The sequence below is a fragment of the Narcine bancroftii genome, chromosome 1 (genome assembly GCF_036971445.1).
Source record: "Narcine bancroftii isolate sNarBan1 chromosome 1, sNarBan1.hap1, whole genome shotgun sequence".
NCBI lineage: Eukaryota > Metazoa > Chordata > Chondrichthyes > Torpediniformes > Narcinidae > Narcine > Narcine bancroftii.
Window position 1 is genome coordinate 474,005,120 of NC_091469.1, and position 23,603 is coordinate 474,028,722.

The following is a 23,603-nucleotide window of genomic DNA, read 5'->3' on the forward strand; positions in this document are numbered from 1 at the left end:
TGATCTGGCCCACATCTATCTACATAGGTAACCTTTGTTTCTAATAGATCTTGCCTTTTCCTTTCAATGTTACATCTTCTCCACCTGCATCATTAAACATTTTCTATCACATGATGAAAAAGTTGGGATGATTACATAATGAATTCCATTCATAGCTTTTGGGGCCACCACACATTGAAGTAAAAGTCTGTTTTTTTTTCTTTTTTCACCTCACATAACAATGTTTTAAATATAATTGAAGAGAGGTACAGAAGAAACAAAACTTGACTGCTTCACAAGGAATGGGGCCCATAAACTGAGCAGAGCCCTAAGGAGGCCATACCCAAAAAAGATTGAGAATGGCTACACTACACTGTCTACATTTCTATGAATCTTTGTATCATCTGCAAATTTACAAGCCCACCCACCAACTTTTCATCCAATTCATTTATGTATACTATATCACAAACAACAGTGGGTCCCAAAACCAGTCCCTGTGTTCATCACTAGTTATGGGTCTCCAGTCTAAATAGCACCTTTTCACCATTTCCCTCTGTCTTCTATGAGCATCCAAACTATCAACTCACCATAGATCCAATCTATTTTCACCTGCAGAATTGGCTTACTATGATGGTCCTTGTTAAATGGCTTACTAAAGACTATGCATGCAACATCTATTGTCCTATCTTCATTGAGCATTTTAGTCACCTGTTCCAACAACTCAATCAAATTGTTAAGGCATAGCCTGCCCCTCACAAAGCACTAACCTGCTATGACTTTTCAAACATGCATAAATCCTATCCCTGAAAATCCTTTCGAATTGTTTTCCTACCAGTGTGAGGCTTGCTGGCCTATATTCCCTGGATTATCCTTTTTTCCCCTTATTGAACTAATGTACACTAACCACTCGCTAGTTCTCTGGGAATTCTCCTGTTGCAAGTAAGGAGGCAAAAATCTTTGTCAAGGTCCTAGCGATATCTTCACATCTCTTTCAGTGATGATCGGGCCCAGGGGATTTGTCTGCCTTTATGTTCCTCAAAAGATCTCCCATTCCCTCTTGATCTCAAAATGCTCTAATATCATTCTCCACATTATGCTCCCAGTCACTGTCCATGTCCTTCTCCTTGGGAAACCTTGATGCAAAGTTTGCACTTACTTAGATTCCAAACATAAATTCTCTCCTCTCTAGTGATTCTCTTGATTTTAATGTAGGTGTAAAATGCTTTAGGATTTTCTTTTATCCTGTTTGCCAAGGACATTTCATGGCCCCTTTAGACCTTGCTTGAAATCTTTTCTGCAGTTTTTATATTTATCCAGGGTCCTCTCTAATTGTAGCTTTCTAGAACCTTGAAAATGCCTTCTTTTTCCTCTTGGCTAAGTTCATGACCTCTCATCATCCAAGGTTCTTTTACCTTGACACCCTTATCCTTTCACACTGGACTTTAAATTAATTGGGCCTCAAACAACTGCATATCAATTGTGGGCTTGCTCAACAACAGTTTCACCCACTCTCCCTGAGTTCCTGCCTAATTATGTCATAATTTGCCTTATGAATCCAACAAAATCAGTCAAGTTGTTCATTCTGATGTTACCACCCTGTTAAGGTACCTTGGGATCAGACTTTGAGTCATTATGTGAAGACAAAAATTACTGAGTGCTGGGGGACTATTTATTAGATAATTCAGGATTGAGCTAAAATATGTCAGTTTGCCTTGTAAAATAAAAAAAAATATTTTCGTCCATGGAATATGGATGCTACTTGCAAAGGCAGTATCTATTTCTTGTTGCTGATAGACTTTCCAAATCATTTCAGGGAACAATTATCAGTCAACCACATTGTTGTCTGTCTGAAGTCATTAGGCCTTTTCACACCGCTGTGTAAAATGGGGATTCCTAGGAACCCTCTTGTGAACCAGCAGTGTGAAAATGTTGGCCCTACTTCTTGGGTAGGGCTCGGACCTAGGTAATTTCCCCAGGCCATTTGCGGTCTGAATCGGCAAATGGCTGAGCAGGGGAAGCATCGTGATGTCGGCATTTGTGGGCTGTGTCATTGTGTCGTCACTTCAGCATTTAAGCTTGTCAACCTCAGTTTGCCTTCAATAAATCAGTTCATTCTGCTATTTTCCTCTTTCTAAAGACTGGTTGGTATATTCAAATTCCAAACTGTAAAACTTCACAAAATAATTTTCAAGCCTAATATAACATAAAGGTTCAACTGTGCTGACGCTTGTTACCTTAAATTATAAAGTTCTGACTTAAGCAGCAATCATTTTTGTTTTTATGATTTTAAATAATTTTGGTCGCCTGGTTACATTTGCCCAATATTTAAGAATCTGTAGTGTAAGAACAGTTCATCATTTGCTTTGCTGTTCTTCAAGAAAAGCTTACTCGGTAGGTTGCACAAGAGCTTTCAGACAGTCAGTGTCTATTTTCTATTTACTTTCTCTTATATGTGTAACACCTTCTCTTGGTGTTACACATATATATATATATATATATATATAGAGAGCAATTAACAATTTGGTTGTGTATACGTTCACACTCATCCAGTAGGACTTCCTGTGAATGTGTAATGTGTCATCGCTGGGTGCAAGACCCCCCCTAAATTGACGATGAGGGAAAATTGCAGAGAATTTGGACCGCGGGTAGGAAATGGATTCCTGACATAGTTTGTGAACATGCTGACTAGAGGAGAGGCCATACTGGATCTAGTACTAGGTAATGAACCTGGTTAGGAGATGGACGTCTCTGGAGGGGCATTTTGGTGGTAGTAACCACAACTTCCTAATCTTCAGCATAGACAAGGATAGGAGTAGATAAAATGGTTAAAATGATTAATTGGAGAAGGCCTAATGATGATGAGATTAGGGCAGGAACTAGGGAGAATAATTTGGGAACAAATCTTTGTGGGGGGGAGGTGGGGAGCACAGAAGCAATGTGGAGGAATTTTAGGACCACATGAGGGTTTCTGGATAGTTTTTTTTCCCTCTAAGACAGGGAAAAGATGTTAAGATAAGGGAACGGTGGTTGACAAAAGAGACGAGACAGCTTGTAAAGAGAAGTGTACAAAGGGTTCAGGAAGCAATAGGCAAAAGCACATGAGAATTGAATGATAGCCAGTAAGGAAGTTAAAGGACTTGAGAGCCTGAAGGGTCACAAGAAGGCCTTGGGAAGCAAGATTAAGGAAAACCCTTGGGTGCTCTAAGCATACATGAAGGTAGGGAAGCTTAGGAGAAAGGAGGCAAAATGAGCCTGGAGGTAAGGGAGGCCCCAAATGAATAATTTGCTTCAGTGTTCATCAGAGCGAGGGTCCTTGGTCAATGTGAGCTCAGAATTGAACATGCTGGGGCATGTGGAAGTTGAAAGAATTGCTGAGAAAAAACTAAGAAAAGAATAATAAGTAAATGTCATGAAGGTTGGGCGTGTTGTGGATAGTGGAAGGTTGTCATAGGTTACAACAGGATGCAGAGCTGGGGGAAAAGTAGCAGCTAAAGTTCAATCCAGATACATTTTTGGGGATCAAACCTGAAGACTGAGTACACGGATAATGGCATTATTATTAACCGTGTGGAAGAACAGGCACCTTGAGGTCCAAATCCATAGATCGCTGAAGATTGCCTCACAGGTTGATGGGATATTTAAGGCATGTGGTATGCTGGCCTTCATTATTTGGGGGATTAAGATTAAGAGTCAGAACTCTGGATAGACCACACTTGAAATATTGTGTTTAGTTCTGGTCACCTCATTACGGGAAGGATGTGGAAGCTTCGAGAGAAGGTGCAAAGGAAATTTACCAGCATTTTTCTTGGATTAGGAAAAAACCTCTTGTGAGGCAAGGTAAACAGAACTTAGACTTTTTATCTTTGGAGCAAAGAAGGATAAGAGGTGACTTAATAGAGGTCTACAAGATTGCGAGGCATAGATAAGGTGGGCAGCGAGCACCATTTTTTGTTCCTGGTATGAGACTAGCAAGTACCAGAGGACTTTGTATAAGGTATGGGGAGGAAAGTTTATGGGAGGCATCTGAGGTAAGGCTTATTTTAAAACACAGAGTGGTGAGTGCCTGGAATGTGTTTCCAGAGATGGTGGTGGAGACTGGTACAATAGGGACATTTAAAGTCTCTTAGACAGGCACATGGATGCCAGAAAAATAGAGGGTTGTTGGTAGGGAAGGTTTACTCTTTTGAGTAGGCTTCAGTCAGTCGGCACAGCATCCTGGGCCAAAGGACCTGTACTGTGCTTCTATATTCTAAAGATTATATGTGGGCATGAAGAGGTTTTGGGTTGAACTAAACTTAAATGTGTTAAATTATTAATTGATTCAGAGTAACATTTTTAAAAAGAGAGATTGGACCTGGGTAAAGTTTATTGGGGTACTCTTGGAGATGTTTTTTTTTCCTTATAGGTTGAAAAAGTAATTTGAGCAAAACCCTTTTAATTCAGCATGGTGAGGGCATGAAATGCTGCCAGCTGATACACAACTTTTCTGCACAAAGGAGCTCTTAATGCTTTAAAGTTTATGAAATGAATGGAGAAATATGATGGAAGCCTCGCCTAGTAAAGGTGATATGCTTGGAGTAAATGCACCAGCATGGACTTGTGGAGCACATTATGTTTCAGTTCTGTAAGTGCTTGTAAACATATGAAAAGATTTTTTGAGTCTGGTTTTGCTTAATCTTACAGAGTGCACGTGTCCAGTCTAAACAGAAACCAAATGAATGTAGCATTCCACCTCCCATGAAAAGATCAAGGTAAGAAATTTTTTTTTTAATTTTGGATTCCTTTTTGCAATTTCCTGTGGAGAGATAATTTGGAAATAAACTTCCAGAAGTTCAAAGCCTAAGCATCAAAGTCCTGAGAGTTTTGGACCTGGTACATTGCTTGCCTGATTGAACTTGCCCAGTAGAATTAGCACAACACAGGTACCGGCCCTTCAACGTTCAATCTACACTGGCCATGATGCCAACTAATCCCATTGCCTAGGCATTGTCTATGTCCTTCCAATTCTTGCCTCATCTCATATCTCTCTAAATGCTTTTAAAACATTCTTATCCTATCGGTTTCTACCACCTCCTCGTCATTGAAATTCGTACATCAACCACTTGTGCTTTTTTTTATATAAAGGGTTGTCCTCTGTTAGGTCTGCTTTGTTCATGAATGAGTGAGTCAAACACCAGACTGAGTCGTCCTGTCCAGAGAAGAAACAAGCCTTCCTGTCCAGAGAAGAAACAAGCCTTCCGTCGCGCATGCAGCCATCTTCAGCGCAAACTCCGGGAGATCCAAAATGAGTGGTGGACTAGCCTCGCCAAACGAACCCAGCTCAGCGCGGACATTGGCGACTTCAGGGGTTTCTACGAGGCTCTAAAGGCTGTGTACAGCCCCTCACCCCAAGTCCAAAGCCCGCTGCGCAGCTCAGACGGCAAAGTCCTCCTCAGCGACAAGATCTCCATCCTCAACCGATGGTCAGAACACTTCCAATCTCTTTTCAGTGCCAACCGCTCAGTCCAAGATTCCGCCCTGCTCCAGCTCCCTCAACAGCCCCTAAGGCTAGAGCTGGATGAGGTTCTCACCCTGGATGAGACATATAAGGCAATCGAACAACTGAAAAGTGGCAAAGCAGCAGGTATGGATGGAATCCCCCCAGAGGTCTGGAAGGCTGGCGGCAAAACTCTGCATGCCAAACTGCATGAGTTTTTCAAGCTTTGTTGGGACCAAGGAAAACTGCCTCAGGATCTTCGAGATGCCACCATCATCACCCTGTACAAAAACAAAGGCGAGAAATCAGACTGCTCAAACTACAGGGGAATCACGTTGCTCTCCATTGCAGGCAAAATCTTCGCTAGGATTCTACTAAATAGAATAATACCTAGTGTCGCCGAGAATATTCTCCCAGAATCACAGTGCGGCTTTCGCGCAAACAGAGGAACTACTGACATGGTCTTTGCTCCAAGAAAAGTGCAGAGAACAAAACAAAGGACTCTACATCACCTTTGTTGACCTCACCAAAGCCTTCGACACCATGAGCAGGAAAGGGCTTTGGCAAGTACTAGAGCGCATCGGATGTCCCCCAAAGTTCCTCAACATGATTATCCAACTGCACGAAAACCAACAAGGTTGGGTCAGATACAGCAATGAGCTCTCTGAACCCTTCTCCATTAACAATGGCGTGAAGCAAGGCTGTGTTCTCGCACCAACCCTCTTTTCAATCTTCTTCAGCATGATGCTGAACCAAGCCATGAAAGACCCCAACAATGAAGACGCTGTTTACATCCGGTACCGCACGGATGGCAGTCTCTTCAATCTGAGGCGCCTGCAAGCTCACACCAAGACACAAGAGAAACTTGTCCGAGAACTACTCTTTGCAGACGATGCCGCTTTAGTTGCCCATTCAGAGCCAGCTCTTCAGCGCTTGACGTCCTGCTTTGCGGAAACTGCCAAAATGTTTGGCCTGGAAGCCAGCCTAAAAAAAACTGAGGTCCTCCATCAGCCAGCTCCCCACCATGACCACCAGCCCCCTCCACATCTCCATCGGGCACACAAAACTCAAAACGGTCAACCAGTTTACCTACCTCGGCTGCTCCATTTCATCTGATGCAAGGATCAACAAAGAGATAGACAACAGACTCGCCAAGGCAAATAGCGCCTTTGGAAGACTACACAAAAGAGTCTGGAAAAACAACCAACTGAAAAACCTCACAAAGATAAGCGTATACAGAGCCGTTGTCATACCCACACTCCTGTTCGGCTCCGAATCATGGGTCCTCTACCGGCACCACCTACGACTCCTAGAACGCTTCCACCAGCGTTGTCTCCGCTCCATCCTCAACATCCATTGGAGCGCTTTCATTCCTAACGTCGAAGTACTCGAGATGGCAGAGGTCGACAGCATCGAGTCCACGCTGCTGAAGATCCAGCTGCGCTGGATGGGTCACGTCTCCAGAATGGAGGGCCATCGCCTTCCCAAGATCGTGTTATATGGCGAGCTCTCCACTGGCCACCGTGACAGAGGTGCACCAAAGAAAAGGTACAAGGACTGCCTAAAGAAATCTCTTGGTGCCTGCCACATTGACCACCGCCAGTGGGCTGATAACGCCTCAAACCGTGCATCTTGGCGCCTCACAGTTTGGCGGGCAGCAACCTCCTTTGAAGAAGACCGCAGATCCCACCTCACTGACAAAAGGCAAAGGAGGAAAAACCCAACACCCAACCAATTTTCCCCTGCAGCCGCTGCAACCGTGTCTGCCTGTCCCGCATCGGACTTGTCAGCCACAAACGAGCCTGCAGCTGACGTGGACTTTTACCCCCTCCATAAATCTTCGTCCGCGAAGCCAAGCCAAAGAAGAAGAGGATACGTACTTAGTAAATTATCATACCATGACATTGTCTAATGAATAAACTATTGCTATCCTTCTCTGCTAGTTTCCTGCACATCAATTTGTCATCCCCACTTATCTTGAGAGTACATCTTGTTACGGCCCAGCACTGGGTGACTCCTTCTACATTCCCAGCTCATGATGTTTTTACCTAACACCTCTCAAATCCGATTTAACATTCCTTCCTCTCGCCTTAAACCTATGCCCTTTTGTTTTTGAAACCCTTGTCTTGGGGGTGGGACTGGGTGGGTGGGGGCGGGGGGGGGCGGGGAAGGGGTACAGTATTGTTACTAGATACCTTATTGTAATTGTTATATCTGTCAGGTCTGCCTTTGCTCCAGGAAAAATATGCCCAGCCTATCCAATCTTACCCATAACTATCATAATCCAGGCGGCATCTTGGGGAACCACCACTGCAGTCTCTTCAGAAGAACAGCATCCTTCCTCTAGTGTGGCAACAGGAATTGCACTTGTTATTCACATGCAGTCTAACCAGTATTTTGTGATGTTGCAACATAATGTCCTAATTTGTGTATTCTATATCCTGACCAAGGGTAATAGTACCGAACCCCATGGTACACTGCAGGTTATAGACTTCCAGTTAGAATAGGATCCTTCCCTCTCCACCCTTTGCCTCCCATCACCAAGACAATTTTGAATGCAAATGAAGGCAATAATTTGCCTTGAATCCATAAACCTGGACTATCACGCAACTTATCAGATGCCTGACCATATAGATATCTTCTACTATTTTATCTTCAATTTTTAAGGTAACCTCTTCAAAAAAAGACAAATAAATTCATGAGGAGGGATTTTTCTTTCTTAAACCTATCCCTGATCCATAAGTGCAACTCTTCTTGCATAATTTTTCTCCCGCAGACATTGGCCTGTAGTTACGTGGCTTATTCCTGCTGCACTTATTAAATAAAGGAATAATATTAGTTTTCATCCAGTCTCCTGGTACTTCATCCATGGTTAATGAAGGTCCAGAGCTGTCTGTTGGGCCCCATTTGTCTCCCCCTTTCTTTCCAAAACATCCTATGTTTTCTAGTCCTGGGGATTTATCAACACTTCCGCGTTCCATGATATCTAACACCTCCCCATTCCTAATGCTGACAAGTTCACAGCTATCAACGTGCTCCACGTTGAACTCATCATCTTCTATGTTCTTCTCCAATGATGAATGCAAATGAGAACTGTTTCTTTAGGACTTCACCTATATCCCCAGGCTCTGTGCATAGGATACCTCTTTGGCTGATGCACTTTTTGCTCCAGATATAGTTGCAGTAGGATGGGATTCCTTTTAATCTTGTTTGCCAAGAATATTTCATGGCCTCTCTTGTCCAGTGATCTTGCCAAATTCTATTTTCAGTTAAATACTTTAGTAGGGTGATGCTGAATGGTCTCCCAGTTTTATTCTTTTGGAATAATAGTCTGGTACAATTGAACTTCTCTTGAATGTTTCAGTTAAACTGCTCAGGATCTGTGGTTGCACATAGGAGAGACGAGATATTTTTAATCCAAATTTTTAGTTAATTCATTTCAAATTTGGGATTCAAATTAGTGTTTAATCATTCGTCCTGTCCCCCCGAATTATCATCTGGGAATGTGACCACAGTTTTCTTCTGCCTTTTGACACTGTGCATCAGAAAGAGTAGCAATTCCAGAATTGAACCATTAGGGCACAAGAATACAAATCGTTCTTGGTCAACCATTTGCAACAAATTATTCCTATTATTTGGAATTCAAGCAGCCGGCAAAAAAATTGTGGAAAATAAATAGGTAAAAATTACGGAAGTTCACCTTTCTTGCAGTCAGTGCTCTTCTAAGAGAAAAACAATACAAGGTTTCATGTTTAAATTTTATTATCGATGCAATAGAATTTTTGTGGGTAGTTTCAAAATACAGGAAGAGATTCAAGAAAAGTAATAACTTTTGAATTTGCACGTCGATCTTTAGAATTAATTGTTCCTCCCAACCCCTGAGAAAAGCTTTCATTCCCAATGCTCAGTTGATCAAGACCAGGAAGTTTCCAGATATGAGATTTCAGACTGAAGATATTGGAAAATAAATCAAATTTGTAATTAATTAATTGTCCACTAATCTCTGTTCACTGTCTACCATTTGATCAGTGCCATATTGATCTTATTTGTAAATGATCTCTTCTCTGTCCACCATGGTCGAATATTTTCTATATGTAGTGTTATTGTAGTGGCTTTCTTCTTTTAGGAGGATGAAGAAAGAGATCCTTGTGGCTGGAGAGTTGGATGAATGTATTGGTATATTCTCTCACTGTAATAATCATGAATATTCAATGTGTCTTCTGTTAAACCAGGATTGAGGATTTGCCTCCCCCATCAAAGAAACTCCCTCCGGAATCCACTCCAGCAGTGCTATTTACGGGATTTGAACCTGCACAAGTTCAGCTGTACATCAAGGTAACCTTTACCTTGTCTTTTGCCACTGAATAACATGGCAGCCATGACTTGAAATCTATGCCAAACGCCTAAGGCAAAGCTTCATTTTTATTTATGCTAGCTACTTAAAAAAAAATACAGTTCTTTTATGTGATTTTTATTTTTCCCTCCTCTGGTATGGTCAGTATTTAATATCCATTCTCTAAAGAGCCTGTACTGTGCTGAATTACTCTTTTCTAATACCCATTCCACAATAACATTCAAGAGGCAAGGAGGAGATGGCCACATCACTCTGGATCTGGAGTGATGTTTTAGCTATGCCAGGAAGGATGATCGATTTCCTTCCCTGAAGGGACATCTTGCAGAGCATGAGTAAGGGCGGATAACTTGGATGAATGAGTAGGTGAGCGGAAAGTGCAGGAGGGAGAACTTCAGATTTACGGTGGCGATTCTAAAAGCTGATCAGCATTTGAATAGGTTCAACATTGTTGTGGGAAGGTGGAGAATGTTTACTAGTGCTGTTGGTGAGAGTTTAAACTAATTTGGGCACAGAAGTCCAGTGGGAGGGAGGGAATGAATAGTCAGCTACCAGACAGTACCAATTTGTAGGGACCTTGATGTACATGTTCATGGTTTCCTGATGGAAATCACACAGGTAGATAGTTTTGGCGGCATGGTTGGCCAGCTGTTAGGTCAAACCCTATACAGCACCAGCGATCGGAACCGGCGTTTGAATCCTCTGCTGTCAGAAAGGAGTACATTCTTCCTGCGTTATCCTCGCCAAATCTCAGGACAAGGGGGAAAAAAATCTCCAGGTGGTTATTAACTCTGCCTGCGACATCACAGGCACCAGACTTTCCTCCATCGAGGACATCTACAAGAGACAGCAGCCTCTATCCCCACCACCCAGGTCATGCCTTCTTGATTCTGCTGCCATCGAGGAGGTACGGGAGCCTAAAGATGAGCCCTCAACAACACAAGGACAGCTTCTTCCCTGCTGCCATCAGATTCCAGAATGATCAATGAACCAAAGACACTGCCTTCTCGTGTTCTACTATATTTATTTTTTGTATATTATTGTCGCAAGATCATTCATGTGATGCTGTGACTTGTTCATGACAATAAATTCTGATTTTGTCTGCATGGGTTTTCCCTGCTGGCTCCGGTTTCTGGGGAAAAATGTACTGGGGGTGTAGGTTAATTGGGTGTAAACCATGAACATGTACATCAAGTTGGATAAGAAGACAGAGAGGATATCTGGCTTTGTTTTTCTCAGAGTTGTACACTTATGGAACAAGAGCACAGAATATAATAACAAATTATGGGTACAACTATATAAAGTAATAGTTTGGTTGTAGTTGGAATATTCTCTTTCTGATAATTTTGAGGTTTTTTTTATATGCTCATAGTTCTTTGGCTTGGCTTCGCAGACGAAGATTTATGGAGGGGGTAAATGTCCACGTCAGCTGCAGGCTCGTTTGTGGCTGACAAGTCCGATGCGGGACAGGCAGACATGGTTGCAGGGGAAAATTGGTTGGTTGGGGTTGGGTTAATAAGGATATATATATCCAACAAATAAATGTATATTGACAAATAGCTGTAAACAACCCACGAAAGAGACAAAAAACAAAATATATATAAAAGAAAAAATTGTTCTAATAATCTCCCCTTCCCTTATGAAGTTTTTATGAACGTAAATATTCCATTAATGCATGAAAGAAAGGATAAGCAAACCAATAATCTTATAAATTCTGAAAATAATTAAGGAAAAGGACCCCATAAATTTACAAAATTAAGGTTCATTACATTAATAATTTCTTTCCAGAGTCAAGCATGCCATCACATCAGATAACCATGTACTTCCATCTCATAAGTATAGCTCTTCTGTCAATAAGAATAGCAAAGGCAACTACATGGGATGACTTACTTATTCCAAACAGGGCAAGGAAAGAATTAGAAGCCAAATTAATGTTAAGAACTAAAGACAAGATACAGAAGATACTTTCCCAATAACTGGAAAGCAAGGAAGATAACCAAAACATATGAATATAATGTACCTTCTTCAGTCTTACATCTATCACATTTTGACGAGAAATTAGAATAAAATTTAGCCAATTGAACATTGGAAAAGTAAGCTCAATGTACTACTTTAAATTGCAATAATGAATGTTGGGCACATAGAGAAGATGAATTAACTAATGAAAAGATAGAATTCGTGTTGCATCAGAAAATTTTTCTTGAAAATCTTTCTCCTATCATTTCTTAGTCTTGTTCTGGGAATTACCACTAGACAAGGAGAACTGATAACAACTTTTAAGTACAGGTACACGATCCTTTATCAGGAACCCTTGGGGGGCAGTGTGTTCCAAATTTCGGATTTTTCCGGATTTTGGAAAGCCAGATTTAAGCCCATCTTAATTGTGCTGCCGTTCTCCCCCTCTTGACCACCTGACTTGTGCTGTCATTTCCCACCCCCCCCACTTGCCTGACTCGCGGCCGCCCGTCTCGCGCCCGCCCGACTCTCGCCCCATTTGTTTTGGAGCTTTCCGGATTTTAGATCTCCAGATAAAGGATAGTGTACCTGTATTCGGTTTAAGATTATAAATCTTCTCTGTCATCTATAATTCCAAATCTTGAGGGAGTTTTAATCCAAGGAATTTAAAAACCTCCTAATCTGTAAATATTAAAAAAAAGATATTTAGTTATTTTAAATTTAGAAGATTATTGTTTCAAAGAGGCCAAATTTTGGTCAATAGAGATCTTGGAAAGATTGGATACCAATCTCAGACCATTGACAAAAACCAAAATCTTGTACTGAAGGTTTAAAAAAAAAGGAATTCTCTAAAAGAGGATTGATTAATAAAAATCTATGGCATTCAAAATGTTTTCTAAGTTGAAATCAAATCCTTAACTTAGGTTTAAAAATAAAGTTATCAGTTAATGGAACACCAACTATCGAAATGAGGGAATACTTCTTGGTAGAATCAATTAACAAATTAATCCAACTAGAACATCCTTTCTGTCCTTACGATGTATCCAAAAATTAATACATCTAATATTAGCTGCCCAATAATATTTAAAATTAGGCAACACTAATCCCCCTTTTTAGGATTTTGAAGGAAAATTTTAATATTATTCTGTGCAGTCTGAATTTGCCACACTATCGAATTGCAATGATCACATCAAAAGGGGTGATTATGGGAGGAGAAAACTGGATATGGTTTTATTTCTTGGAGCAGTGGTGGGATAGGCAAGGACTTTGTAGTCGCCTGATCGAGGTATGCAAGACCAGGAAGGATAAATGGATTGGACAGAGTGTTTGTAATAGGATATAATTATAGCATTGCCAGGAAAGGATTTGGAGGGAATTTGAGGATTTTGTTTTGTCATGGAGGATGTTGAAATCTGAATGCACTCCCTGGGGAGTAGTGGTAGGTACTCTCACAACAATTAAGTATTTACTTGCCCACTTGTGAGTAAGCTTAAATTGAGGAAAAATATAGATCAGTACAAATGGACCCAGTGGGCTGATGAGCTAGTTTTCGTGCTCTCTGAAATTAGATGAGTCTTGAATGAAAGGATTGTTGATAGCAATTTTTTATTAAATGTTTAAAATTTAGGGAAATAGGCCCTTCCAGCCCAAAACCCTGTGCTGCCCCAAATACCCCAATTAATCTACAACGCCTATACATTTTGAAGGGTGGGAATTGGAGGAAACCTACGCAGACACTATGGACTCCTTACAGACGGCGCCAGATTCGAACCCGGATCACCCGGATAAATGAGCATTCGTTTTCTCAATTGCCAAACCAAAATTGTCCAGACTTTTCACTCTTTTATTGGAGGAATTATATTTGATTTGACTTGAACCATAGTTTTTAATCAGAGAGCAATTCGTCCTTCACCCCCCCCCCAAGAATTGCAGTGGAAAATCAATTTGATGCCGGTGTATTTTGCTCATAATTGACGTTTTTTTGTGTGTTCTCAGAAACTCTATGTTCTTGGTGGTGAGGTTGCAGAATCTGCTCAGAAATGCACTCATCTGGTAGCGAACAAGGTGACTCGTACAGTGAAATTCCTGACTGCCATCTCTACTGTCAACCACATAGTCACACCTGAATGGCTGGAGGAGAGCTTTAAAAGTCAAAAATTTGTAGGTAAGTCAGTCATCTCATGGTTGAGACAGATTTTGGACCTTTCTAATTGGCCGCCTCTCTGGATATTCCAGAAAGCACAATACTTGGTCACTAAGTAAAATCACCCCAAAATGGTACAATGTTCAATGTAACAAGAATAAAATTAGATTCATGTTAATGGGTTATTGCTATCAGTGCAGACTTGCTGGGTCCAAGGGCCAAAAAGTATTGGCTCTCACAAGATTAGTTGGATGGAACCTGTCTACATTGCTTGCCTGATCCTTGGATGAATGAAATTTCAAAAACTGCATGTTTAACCTAAGTCAGTAGTAAACGGCTCCTTTATTCGAGTCAGTATTCTAGTCACTATGTGTACCGCCTGCACACCATGGCACCAGCTACTAAATGCACAGTAGTTATTTGCCTATGCTACCCTGGCGCTATGTGCCAAACCTGCAACTTCTAAAATTTAGCTTGGTTGTTCCATCATCAATGAGCAACACAATTAATAATGGGTGGCATGGATAATGTAACGGTTAGCGCAATGCTGTTACAGTGCCAGTGACTGGGATTTGAATCTGGTGCTGTCTACAAGGAGCTTGTACCTTCTTCCTGTGTCTGTGTGGGTTTCTTCCAGGTGCTCTGGATTTCTCCCGCCCTTCAAAACATACGGGGGTTGTAGGCCAATTGGGTATAATTGGGCACCAGGGCCTCATGGGCCAGAAGAGCCTGTTAATGTGTTGTATGTCTAAATTTTAATTTTTAAAAAAATTAACTGTTTAAAAAAAAATTAAATCACTCCAGCAGGGAGGGAGTTCCAAGATTTAATTGGTTAGCACCTTCATAAGGACTGTAGTAATTTGGGAAGGTACTCTCATTACTTCAAGGGCAAGAGTATAAATGTTGACTGTGCCTATCTGGATAGTTAAATCAAGGTTTGTTTATTATCATGTACACAAAATTTATTTTCCTTTGTTGGTCCTGTAAAGGCCAGTGTCAATATCCAGACTAGAAACAAAAGGAACAGAGTCCCTCCAGATACAGTATCCAGGAATCCTGACAAATCCTATTCTCCTGTAAGCTCCGTAGCCCTACGGCTTCCAGTCTGTTCAAGTGGTGAACCCGCGCTCCAACGCATCTAAGTCCACCTTCAGCCCCTGGATGTGATCTCCTGATTTGATTAGCTCCCAAGATCTTCTTGCCATTGGCACCTTCACAAAACTCAGTCCTGATTCCTTGTTCCCACAAGCCAGTCGCCAGCCAAGAGTGGCTAGATCTGAGGCCTTCAGTGATCAAACCTCGTGCTGGTCCGCTGCTGTGAGCTGTATGGTCATATCCCGGGTTTCTCAGCAGGAGGCTGGTGCCCTACACCTGCCCACTGCTCCCCCAGAGACCACAACACGTGGGCATTTCCATCTTGATCTTGGACCTCTGTGTAAAACAAAGCAGATGCCAGTCCTATTCTGCAGCAATATAAGCCTGTAGAGAGCCATCAGGCTAGATGTCACGGCAGCAGGACTCAGCAGAGGAGTGCTGATAGATGCATCTTCACTTCTCCCCTCCCCCCCCCCCCCCCCCCCAATCCACAGGAGTTGTGCTGTAACAGCAGCTGCAGATAGTTAGATGAGCACAACATTCAACGTGCCTGGCTGTGGGAAATATCACTTTATTGAATAATTATTTTGGAAGGGAATATTGTAATTTGTTTTCACATACATCTTCTGTGAATTGCTGGAAATCTAAGATGCAGCTCCTTTTTTTCAGCTTCAATCTGGAACTATCTGGTGTTAACAATACAAATTGATCAAAATTTTGCTTGGAGCTCTGTGGCTGGATGTGCTGGCATCCTCTTCTAATGCCTGGCTGAAGTTCTGCATATATTCAGTGACTATCTAAAACAGAACATTTGTATAACTATGAAACGCAAATCACAAAGCAGTAGGCTTTACGCCACAACAAATTTTATTTTAAAAAGCAGCACCTGAATATTTTCAACCTCTGTAATTTTTGAAAAGTGCACGCATTTGATATTAAATTTGCTTCAATGGTTTAAGAATTGGGCTGACAGAGGTAATTAATTAATTTAAACTCCTTTGTTCTGGAGATTATTTAATCTTTTTATATATATATATATATACATATATATATAAGCGTTTGGAGACCAAATGTGCTAATATTGTATTCTCCCCTCTAACTCCTCCAAACAAATGCAGTTCTACTCATTCTTTCCAATCATCTTGTCAACACGTCAGCAATTTCCTCACCTTTACCACTCTTTTCCTTCAAAGCCTTCTGGGGTCTGTGGCAATATAACAGGAATTGCCTAAAAAATGATGTCCTCTCTGTTTTGCTTTAAAACTAGAATGTGGTGCACTCTTATGCTGGAGTTAAGATTGTTCTTGGGTTATACTGATTTTCAAGTGTACATAATTTAGCTGTGGTTTTTCCTAATTACTTTTTTTAATACATATATATTGCTTTCTTTGTAGATGAGCAGAACTTTGTACTGAGAGATGCAGAAGCTGAAGTCCTTTTTTGTTTTAGTTTGGAGGAGTCGCTTAAAAGGGCACAGAGAGCACCTTTATTCAAGGTAAGATTCAAGGTTCCTTTTATTGTTGGGTTATAATACATTAAAAATATAATCTACATGGTATACTTTAACTTTTGTTTGCCATATGGCAAGCAAAGAGGTGGCATAAGCACCCTAACCCTAAGAGAAAGAAGCAAAAGGGAGTCCCTTCAGAGGTACTGAATGTCTGTGGATTGGCCTCTGCAGCTGCAGAATCTCCTGTTGACGCCAGGTCCAAACCTTCAATACAAACAGCAAGCCCGAGGCCCCTTCAAGAGCCTTTTCTTGCCCTCTGCTATCTCTCTCTCAAATCCAGACACTCGGTTCCCATGATCCAGTCTCCAGCAGCCTGTGTGGATCCTGCAACTGCAAGACCCCAGCAGCCCACAGCCTGTGTGGGTCCTTAAACCGCTTAGCCGCTTGGTGGACTGATGCCTTGGTCACCTCTCTGTGGGGTCGTTTCCCATGCTTCTCCTTGACGGGGATTGTTCTCCATTTCTGGTGCCTTGTGCCGGTCCGCTACTCACCTAGAGTCTGCACCCGTCATGGGACACAGCCCGGCACATTGTTGCAGGATTTAAAAATAAGACCCAGTCAGCTTCTTTATAGGCTCTTTAAAGCTTGTATTCAGCTGTTGGCATGGGAACTGGGTGGTAGGGCCATGGTGTGTCTCCACTCCCCATTCTCCTGGATCTGCACCAATGGCAGTGCTACTGTCACAGCAGCTCTAGTAGCATACCATTTTGTTTTCAGTCTGTTCTCCGAACACTGAATATGTGAATATAGTCTCCAAATAGTTTGGATGGTAGATAAAGAATTTCTGATCTCGCTTCAAAGTTTCTAGGTTTACTGTAGTATTACTCCTGTTATAAAGAGAAGGGTCTAGCAAGTCAACTCTAATATGCATACAACTGTACAAAATAGTAGAGCGAGAACATGGTTATAGAGCAGAGGACTGAAATTAGAAAGATCATTTAGTACACAGCAAGCTCAGCTTTCGAGCACTATTGAGCTGTCTGATCAGTCGCATGATCACTGCAGGGAACAAACCATCATGAAGCTTGCTGATGGGTGATTTCACATCCTTAAACCTACTTTTCCAAAGGGAGAATAAAGTGTGTCTGGGATGGATTGGGTACTTTAGTATGTTAGCTGCCTTTCAAGGCAACAGGAGGTAAGAGATGTTTTTCTTGTGCTCTAAGCTACATTCACCATATTCTGCAGCTCCTTCTGATTTTTGGGAAGAGGAGCTTCCATATCACTCTGTGATTAATCCAGCTGGAATGCTTTTAATGGTGTACCTGCTGAAGTCAAGTAATGTGGGGGGATACAATATGCCGAACTTCTTTGGTCTCTGGAGAAAGTAGTTGTGTTGGTGCATTTTCGTGACCCTCACGTCAAGATGGTTGGAGGCCAGTTAAAATGTTTCTTCCCAGCAACTGGGGAAAACTGGGCATCCTGGCTAGAGTAGTGATTAGCGCAACACTTGTACAGTGACCGAGATCGGCTTTGAATCCATGCTGACTATAAGGAGTTTGTACATTCTTCCAGTGATCTTCATGGATTTCCTTCAGGTGCCCTCCAAAAACATACAGGGTTGGGTGATTAATTGGGTATAATTGAGTGGCACAAATTTCAAATGGACTTCTACTATGCTCTATCATTGAGATTTACATTTTAAAACTTGAGGCCATTGTCTTCACTTCAGCTCCATTGATGTGGACTTTGCCTCTCTGAATTTCTTCGATGAGCTCCTTTGTCTTCCTGATGTTGAGGGGTTGCTATCTTGGCACCATGCCACTAGTCTCTGTTTCCTTTTCATGGCTATTTGATATCCGGCCTATTACTATGCTTGAATTTAAATATGGATTTGGACGAAATGGGTTCCTGGGTATGGAGGGTGTGTAGTAAAGGGCTGAGCACACATCCTGGCAGAGCATCAGTGTTGGGTGATTGTGGATGGGATGCCCATCTTTCCTGACTCTGGTCTGTTAGGCAGGAACTCAAGGATCTGTTTGCAGAAGCAGGTGCTGAGACCAAGATTCTAAAGATAAGGATGCTTGATGGTTTTGAAACTTGTGCTATAGTCAATATACAGTAGTCTGACATAGGTGTCCTTGGCATGCAGGTGTTTCAGGGCCAAATATAGGGCCTGGGAAATGGTATCCACTGTGTATCTGTTTGGACGGTAGGCAAACTGAAGTGGATTAAGGACTGGAATAAGTGTGAAAGCTGAATTGCATTTTCTTGAAAGAGATGTTGATAATAAAACTTTTGAAGGACTGTGGGAATTAAGCAGAAGAGTGGAACTATTTGAGGTAAAGAATGCCATGAGCATGGCGAGTTGAATAGCTTATTTTGTTGGATTTTGATTTTTGCCTTGTCTTTTTTTTTAATTTTTTATTTTTCACACCATAAATCACATTAGCCATGATATACACTTTTTCTTTTTCACACATATACAGTGACTTTTTCTTCCCCCCCCCCCACCTCCCTCCTCCCAAGCCACCCCCCCCACCCCCCCCCTCTCATCCATTTTAGGTATACAATCTAGGTTGCATTAAACCAGTCAGACAATGTTGTCATTCAACAAAAATACACCAGAAATTCTACTGAGTCCATTCTTTTCTTTCCTTCTCCTTCTATCAACTTAGGTAATGTTTGTCCCCGGTAGGTTTTCGCTGTTGTATTTAATGTAAGGCTCCCATACTTGTTCGAATATTTCAATATTATTTCTTAAACTATATGTTATTTTTTCTAATGGAATACATTTATTCATTTCTATATACCATTGTTGTATTTTCAAATTATCTTCCAATTTCCAGGTTGACATAATACATTTTTTTGCTACGGCTAGGGCTATCTTAACAAATCTTTTTTGTGCATCCTCCAAATCAATTCCAAATTCTTTGTTTTTTATGTTACTTAGGAGAAAGATCTCTGGATTCTTTGGTATATTGTTTTCTGTTATTTTATTTAATATCTGATTGAGATCATCCCAAAATTTTTCTACTCTCTCACATGTCCAGATTGCATGAATTGTTGTTCCCCTTTCTTTTTTTACATCGAAAACATCTATCAGATACTGTTGGGTCCCATTTATTTAACTTTTGTGGTGTAATGTATAGTCTGTGTAACCAATTATATTGTATCATACGTAGCCTCATATTTATTGTATTTCTCATCGTTCCAGAACATAATTTTTCCCATGTTTCTTTTTTTATCTTTATATTTAAATCTTGTTCCCATTTTTGTTTAGTTTTACCATTTGTTTCCTCATTCTCCTTTTCTTGCAGTTTAATATACATATTTGTTATAAATCTTTTGATTAACATTGTATCTGTAATCACATATTCAAGGTTACTTCCCTCTGGTAAACTCAAATTGCTTCCTAATTTATCCTTCAAGTAGGATCTCAGTTGGTAATATGCCAGCGCTGTGTCTCCAGTTATATTGTACTTATCTCTCATTTGTTCAAAGGATAAGAATCTACTTCCTGAAAAACAATTTTCTATTCTTTTAATCCCTTTTTTTCCAATTCTCTAAAGGAAAGGTTGTCTATTGTAAAAGGGAGTAGCTTATTTTGCGTCAATATTAGTTTTGGTAATTGATAATTTGTTTTATTTCTTTCTACATGAATCTTCTTCCAAATATTGAGGAGATGATGTAATACTGGAGAAGTTCTATGTTGTACCAATTTTTCGTCCCATTTATATAATATGTGTTCAGGTATCTTTTCCCCTATTTTATCTAATTCTAATCTCGTCCAGTCTGGTTTTTCCCTTGTTTGATAAAAATCTGATAGGTATCTTAATTGTGCGGCTCTATAATAATTTTTAAAGTTTGGCAATTGTAAGCCTCCTTGTTTATACCATTCTGTTAATTTATCTAGTGCTATCCTCGGTTTCCCCCCTCTCCATAAAAATTTCCTTATTATTTTCTTTAACTCTTTGAAGAATTTTTCTGTCAGTTGTATTGGCAATGCCTGAAATAAGTATAATATCCTTGGAAAAATGTTCATTTTAATACAGTTTATCCTTCCTATCAGTGTTAGTGGTAGATCTTTCCAATGCTCTAAATTGTCCTGTAATTTTTTTCATTAGTGGATTATAATTGAGTTTATATAATTGGCCTAGATTTTTGTTTATTTGTACACCTAGGTATCTTATTGCCTGCATTTGCCATCTGAATGGAGATTCCTTCTTAAATTTTGAGAAATCCGCATTATTCATAGGCATTGCTTCACTTTTATTTACGTTTATCTTGTAACCTGACATTTCTCCATATTCCTTCAATTTCTTATATAATTCTTTTATTGATAGTTCTGGTTCTGTTAAGTACACTATAACATCAGCCGCAAATAGACTGATTTTATATTCCCTGTCTTTTATTTTTATTCCTTTTATATTCTTATCTATTGTTATCAATTCTGCTAGTGGTTCTATAGCTAGCGCAAACAATAAAGGTGATAGTGGGCATCCCTGCCGCGTTGACCTGCTTAAGTTAAATTGCTTTGATACATGTCCATTTACTGTCACTTTCGCTAACGGTCCCATATATAATGCTTTAATCCAATTAATATACTTCTCCGGTAAACTGAATTTTTGCAATACTTTGAACAAATAATTCCATTCTACTCTGTCGAAGGCCTTCTCTGCGTCTAAAGCAACTGCTACTGCAGGTGCTTTATTTCCTTCTACTGCATGAATTAATTTAATAAATTTACAAATATTGTCTGTTGTGCGTCTTTTTTTGATAAATCCAGTTTGGTCTAAATTTACCATTTTCGGTACCTGCTCTGCTAATCTGTTTGCTAATAGTTTAGCTATTATCTTATAATCTGTGTTTAGCAAAGATATTGGTCTATATGACGCTGGTGAGAGTGGATCTTTCCCTTGTTTTAGTATTACTGTAATTATTGCTGTTTTACATGAATCTGGTAAGCTTTGTGTTTCATCAATCTGGTTGATTACATCCAGGAGGGGTGGTATTAATAAGTCTTTAAATGTTTTGTAGAATTCTATTGGAAATCCATCCTCTCCTGGTGTCTTATTATTTGGTAATTTTTTTATTATCTCTTGTATTTCTACTGTTCCAAATGGTTCTGTTAATTTATTTTGTTCCTCTATTTGTAGTTTTGGTAGTTCAATTTTAGTCAAAAATTCATCTATTTTCCCTTCTTTCCCTCCGTTTTCAGTTCGGTATAATTGTTCATAGAATTCTCTAAAGTTTTCCTTAATTTCTTTTGGATTATATGTAATTTGTTTATCTTTTTTCCTTGATGCCAATACCATTTTCTTAGCTTGTTTTGTCTTAAGCTGCCATGCTAGGATTTTGTGCGTTTTTTCACCTAATTCATAATATTTCTGTTTTGTCTTCATTATATTCTTCTCTACCTTATATGTTTGTAATGTTTCATATTTTATTTTTTTATCCGCCAATTCTCTTCTTTTAGTTGTATCTTCCTTCATTGCTAATTTTTTTTCTATGTTTACTATTTCCCTTTCCAACTGCTCTGTTTCCTGATTATAGTCCTTCTTCATCTTGGTTACATAACTTATTATTTGCCCTCTAATGAATGCTTTCATTGCGTCCCATAGTATAAACTTATCTTCCACTGATTCCGTATTTACTTCAAAATACATTTTTAATTGTTTTTCAATAAATTCTCTAAAATCCTGTCTTTTAGGTAGCATGGGGTTTAATCTCCATCTATACATTCTTGGAGGGATGTCCTCTAGCTTTACTGTCAATATTAAGGGTGAATGGTGCGATAGTATTCTCGCTTTATATTCTGTTTTTCTTACTCTATCCTGCATACTAGCTGATAACAAAAATAGGTCTATTCTTGAGTATGTTTTATGTCTAGCCGAGTAGTATGAGTATTCCTTTTCTTTTGGGTTTTGTTTCCTCCATATATCCAAAAGTTTCATTTCTTGCATTGATTTAATTACAAATTTGGTTACTTTGTTCTTTCTGTTAATTTTTTTCCCCATTTTATCCATATTTGGATCCAAATTCAGGTTGAAATCCCCTCCTATTAGTATGTTCCCTTGCGTATTAGCTACCTTCAAAAAGATATCTTGCATAAACTTTTGATCTTCTTCGTTAGGTGAATATACATTAAGTAGATTCCAAAACTCCGAATATATCTGACATTTTATCATTACATATCTCCCTGCTGGATCTATTATTTCCTCTTCTATTTTAAATGGCACATTTTTACTAATTAATATAGCCACTCTTCTTGCTTTTGAATTATACGATGCTGCTGTTACATGTTCTACCCAATCTCTCTTTAATTTCTTGTGCTCCAATTCAGTTAAGTCTGTTTCTTGGACAAATGCTATATCAATTTTTTCCTTTTTCAGTAAATTTAGTAGTTTCTTCCTTTTAATTTGGTTATGTATTCCATTAATATTTAAAGTCATATAGTTCAGCGTAGCCATTTTATACTTTGTTTATCTTCTCCTTCCGTTTTTCCATTATTACCTTTCCTCCTTTTCCATTTTTGTTTTCTTATTTTCAACTCTTTATAAGACAACATTCCTACAACATCCAACATTTTCCTTATTCTCCTGTTTATATCTTCTTTATCCCCAATCTCCCCTTCCCCTCCTGAGTTGTCCTTTATCCTTTGTCGGACAACCACATCTCCCCTCTCCATTTGGGTTTGCGAATCCACTTGCAAGCGTCAACTGATTTTGCAGTGACCGCTATTTCCCCCCACCCAGCCCCCCCCAGAAAAGATTTCACTTTTCATATGTAACAAAGGTCACTCTTTTAATTCCCTCCTTATTCTCTCTATTCCATTACCTTCCCTTATTCATTCTTGTCTATACTATCTATATTTTCCTCTAAGTACAGATACATTCACGTATGCACATTGTATCTATTCACTCTTATACCTCTTTACCCACATACATATCAATCGTGATCATTTTTACTCTCATTACCCGTCTTCCTCCCTCAGTCTATTTTTGTAATTGCTCTGCAAATTTTCGTGCTTTTTCTGGGTCCGAGAATAGTCTTGGTTAGATCTTGGTTTTTGTTGTGGTTGTGGTTTAGAGGCCAATGCTCTATGTGCCCTTTCTATTTCCATTTCTTGCTGTAGTTCTGGACATCCTAG

At 39.9% G+C, this 23,603-nt stretch overlaps 1 protein-coding gene across 2 annotated transcripts in view; it reads left to right on the forward strand.

Moving 5' to 3' along the window:
- paxip1 (PAX interacting (with transcription-activation domain) protein 1) overlaps positions 1-23,603 on the forward strand; it is a 162,572-nt gene that overhangs the window by 125,012 nt on the left and 13,957 nt on the right. For both annotated transcript variants that reach the window (XM_069914790.1, XM_069914789.1), the window contains 4 exons: positions 4,663-4,730; positions 9,688-9,790; positions 13,758-13,926; positions 16,395-16,495. In XM_069914790.1, the coding sequence (XP_069770891.1) occupies positions 4,663-4,730; positions 9,688-9,790; positions 13,758-13,926; positions 16,395-16,495 (441 nt within the window). The remainder of the gene's footprint in view (positions 1-4,662; positions 4,731-9,687; positions 9,791-13,757; positions 13,927-16,394; positions 16,496-23,603) is intronic.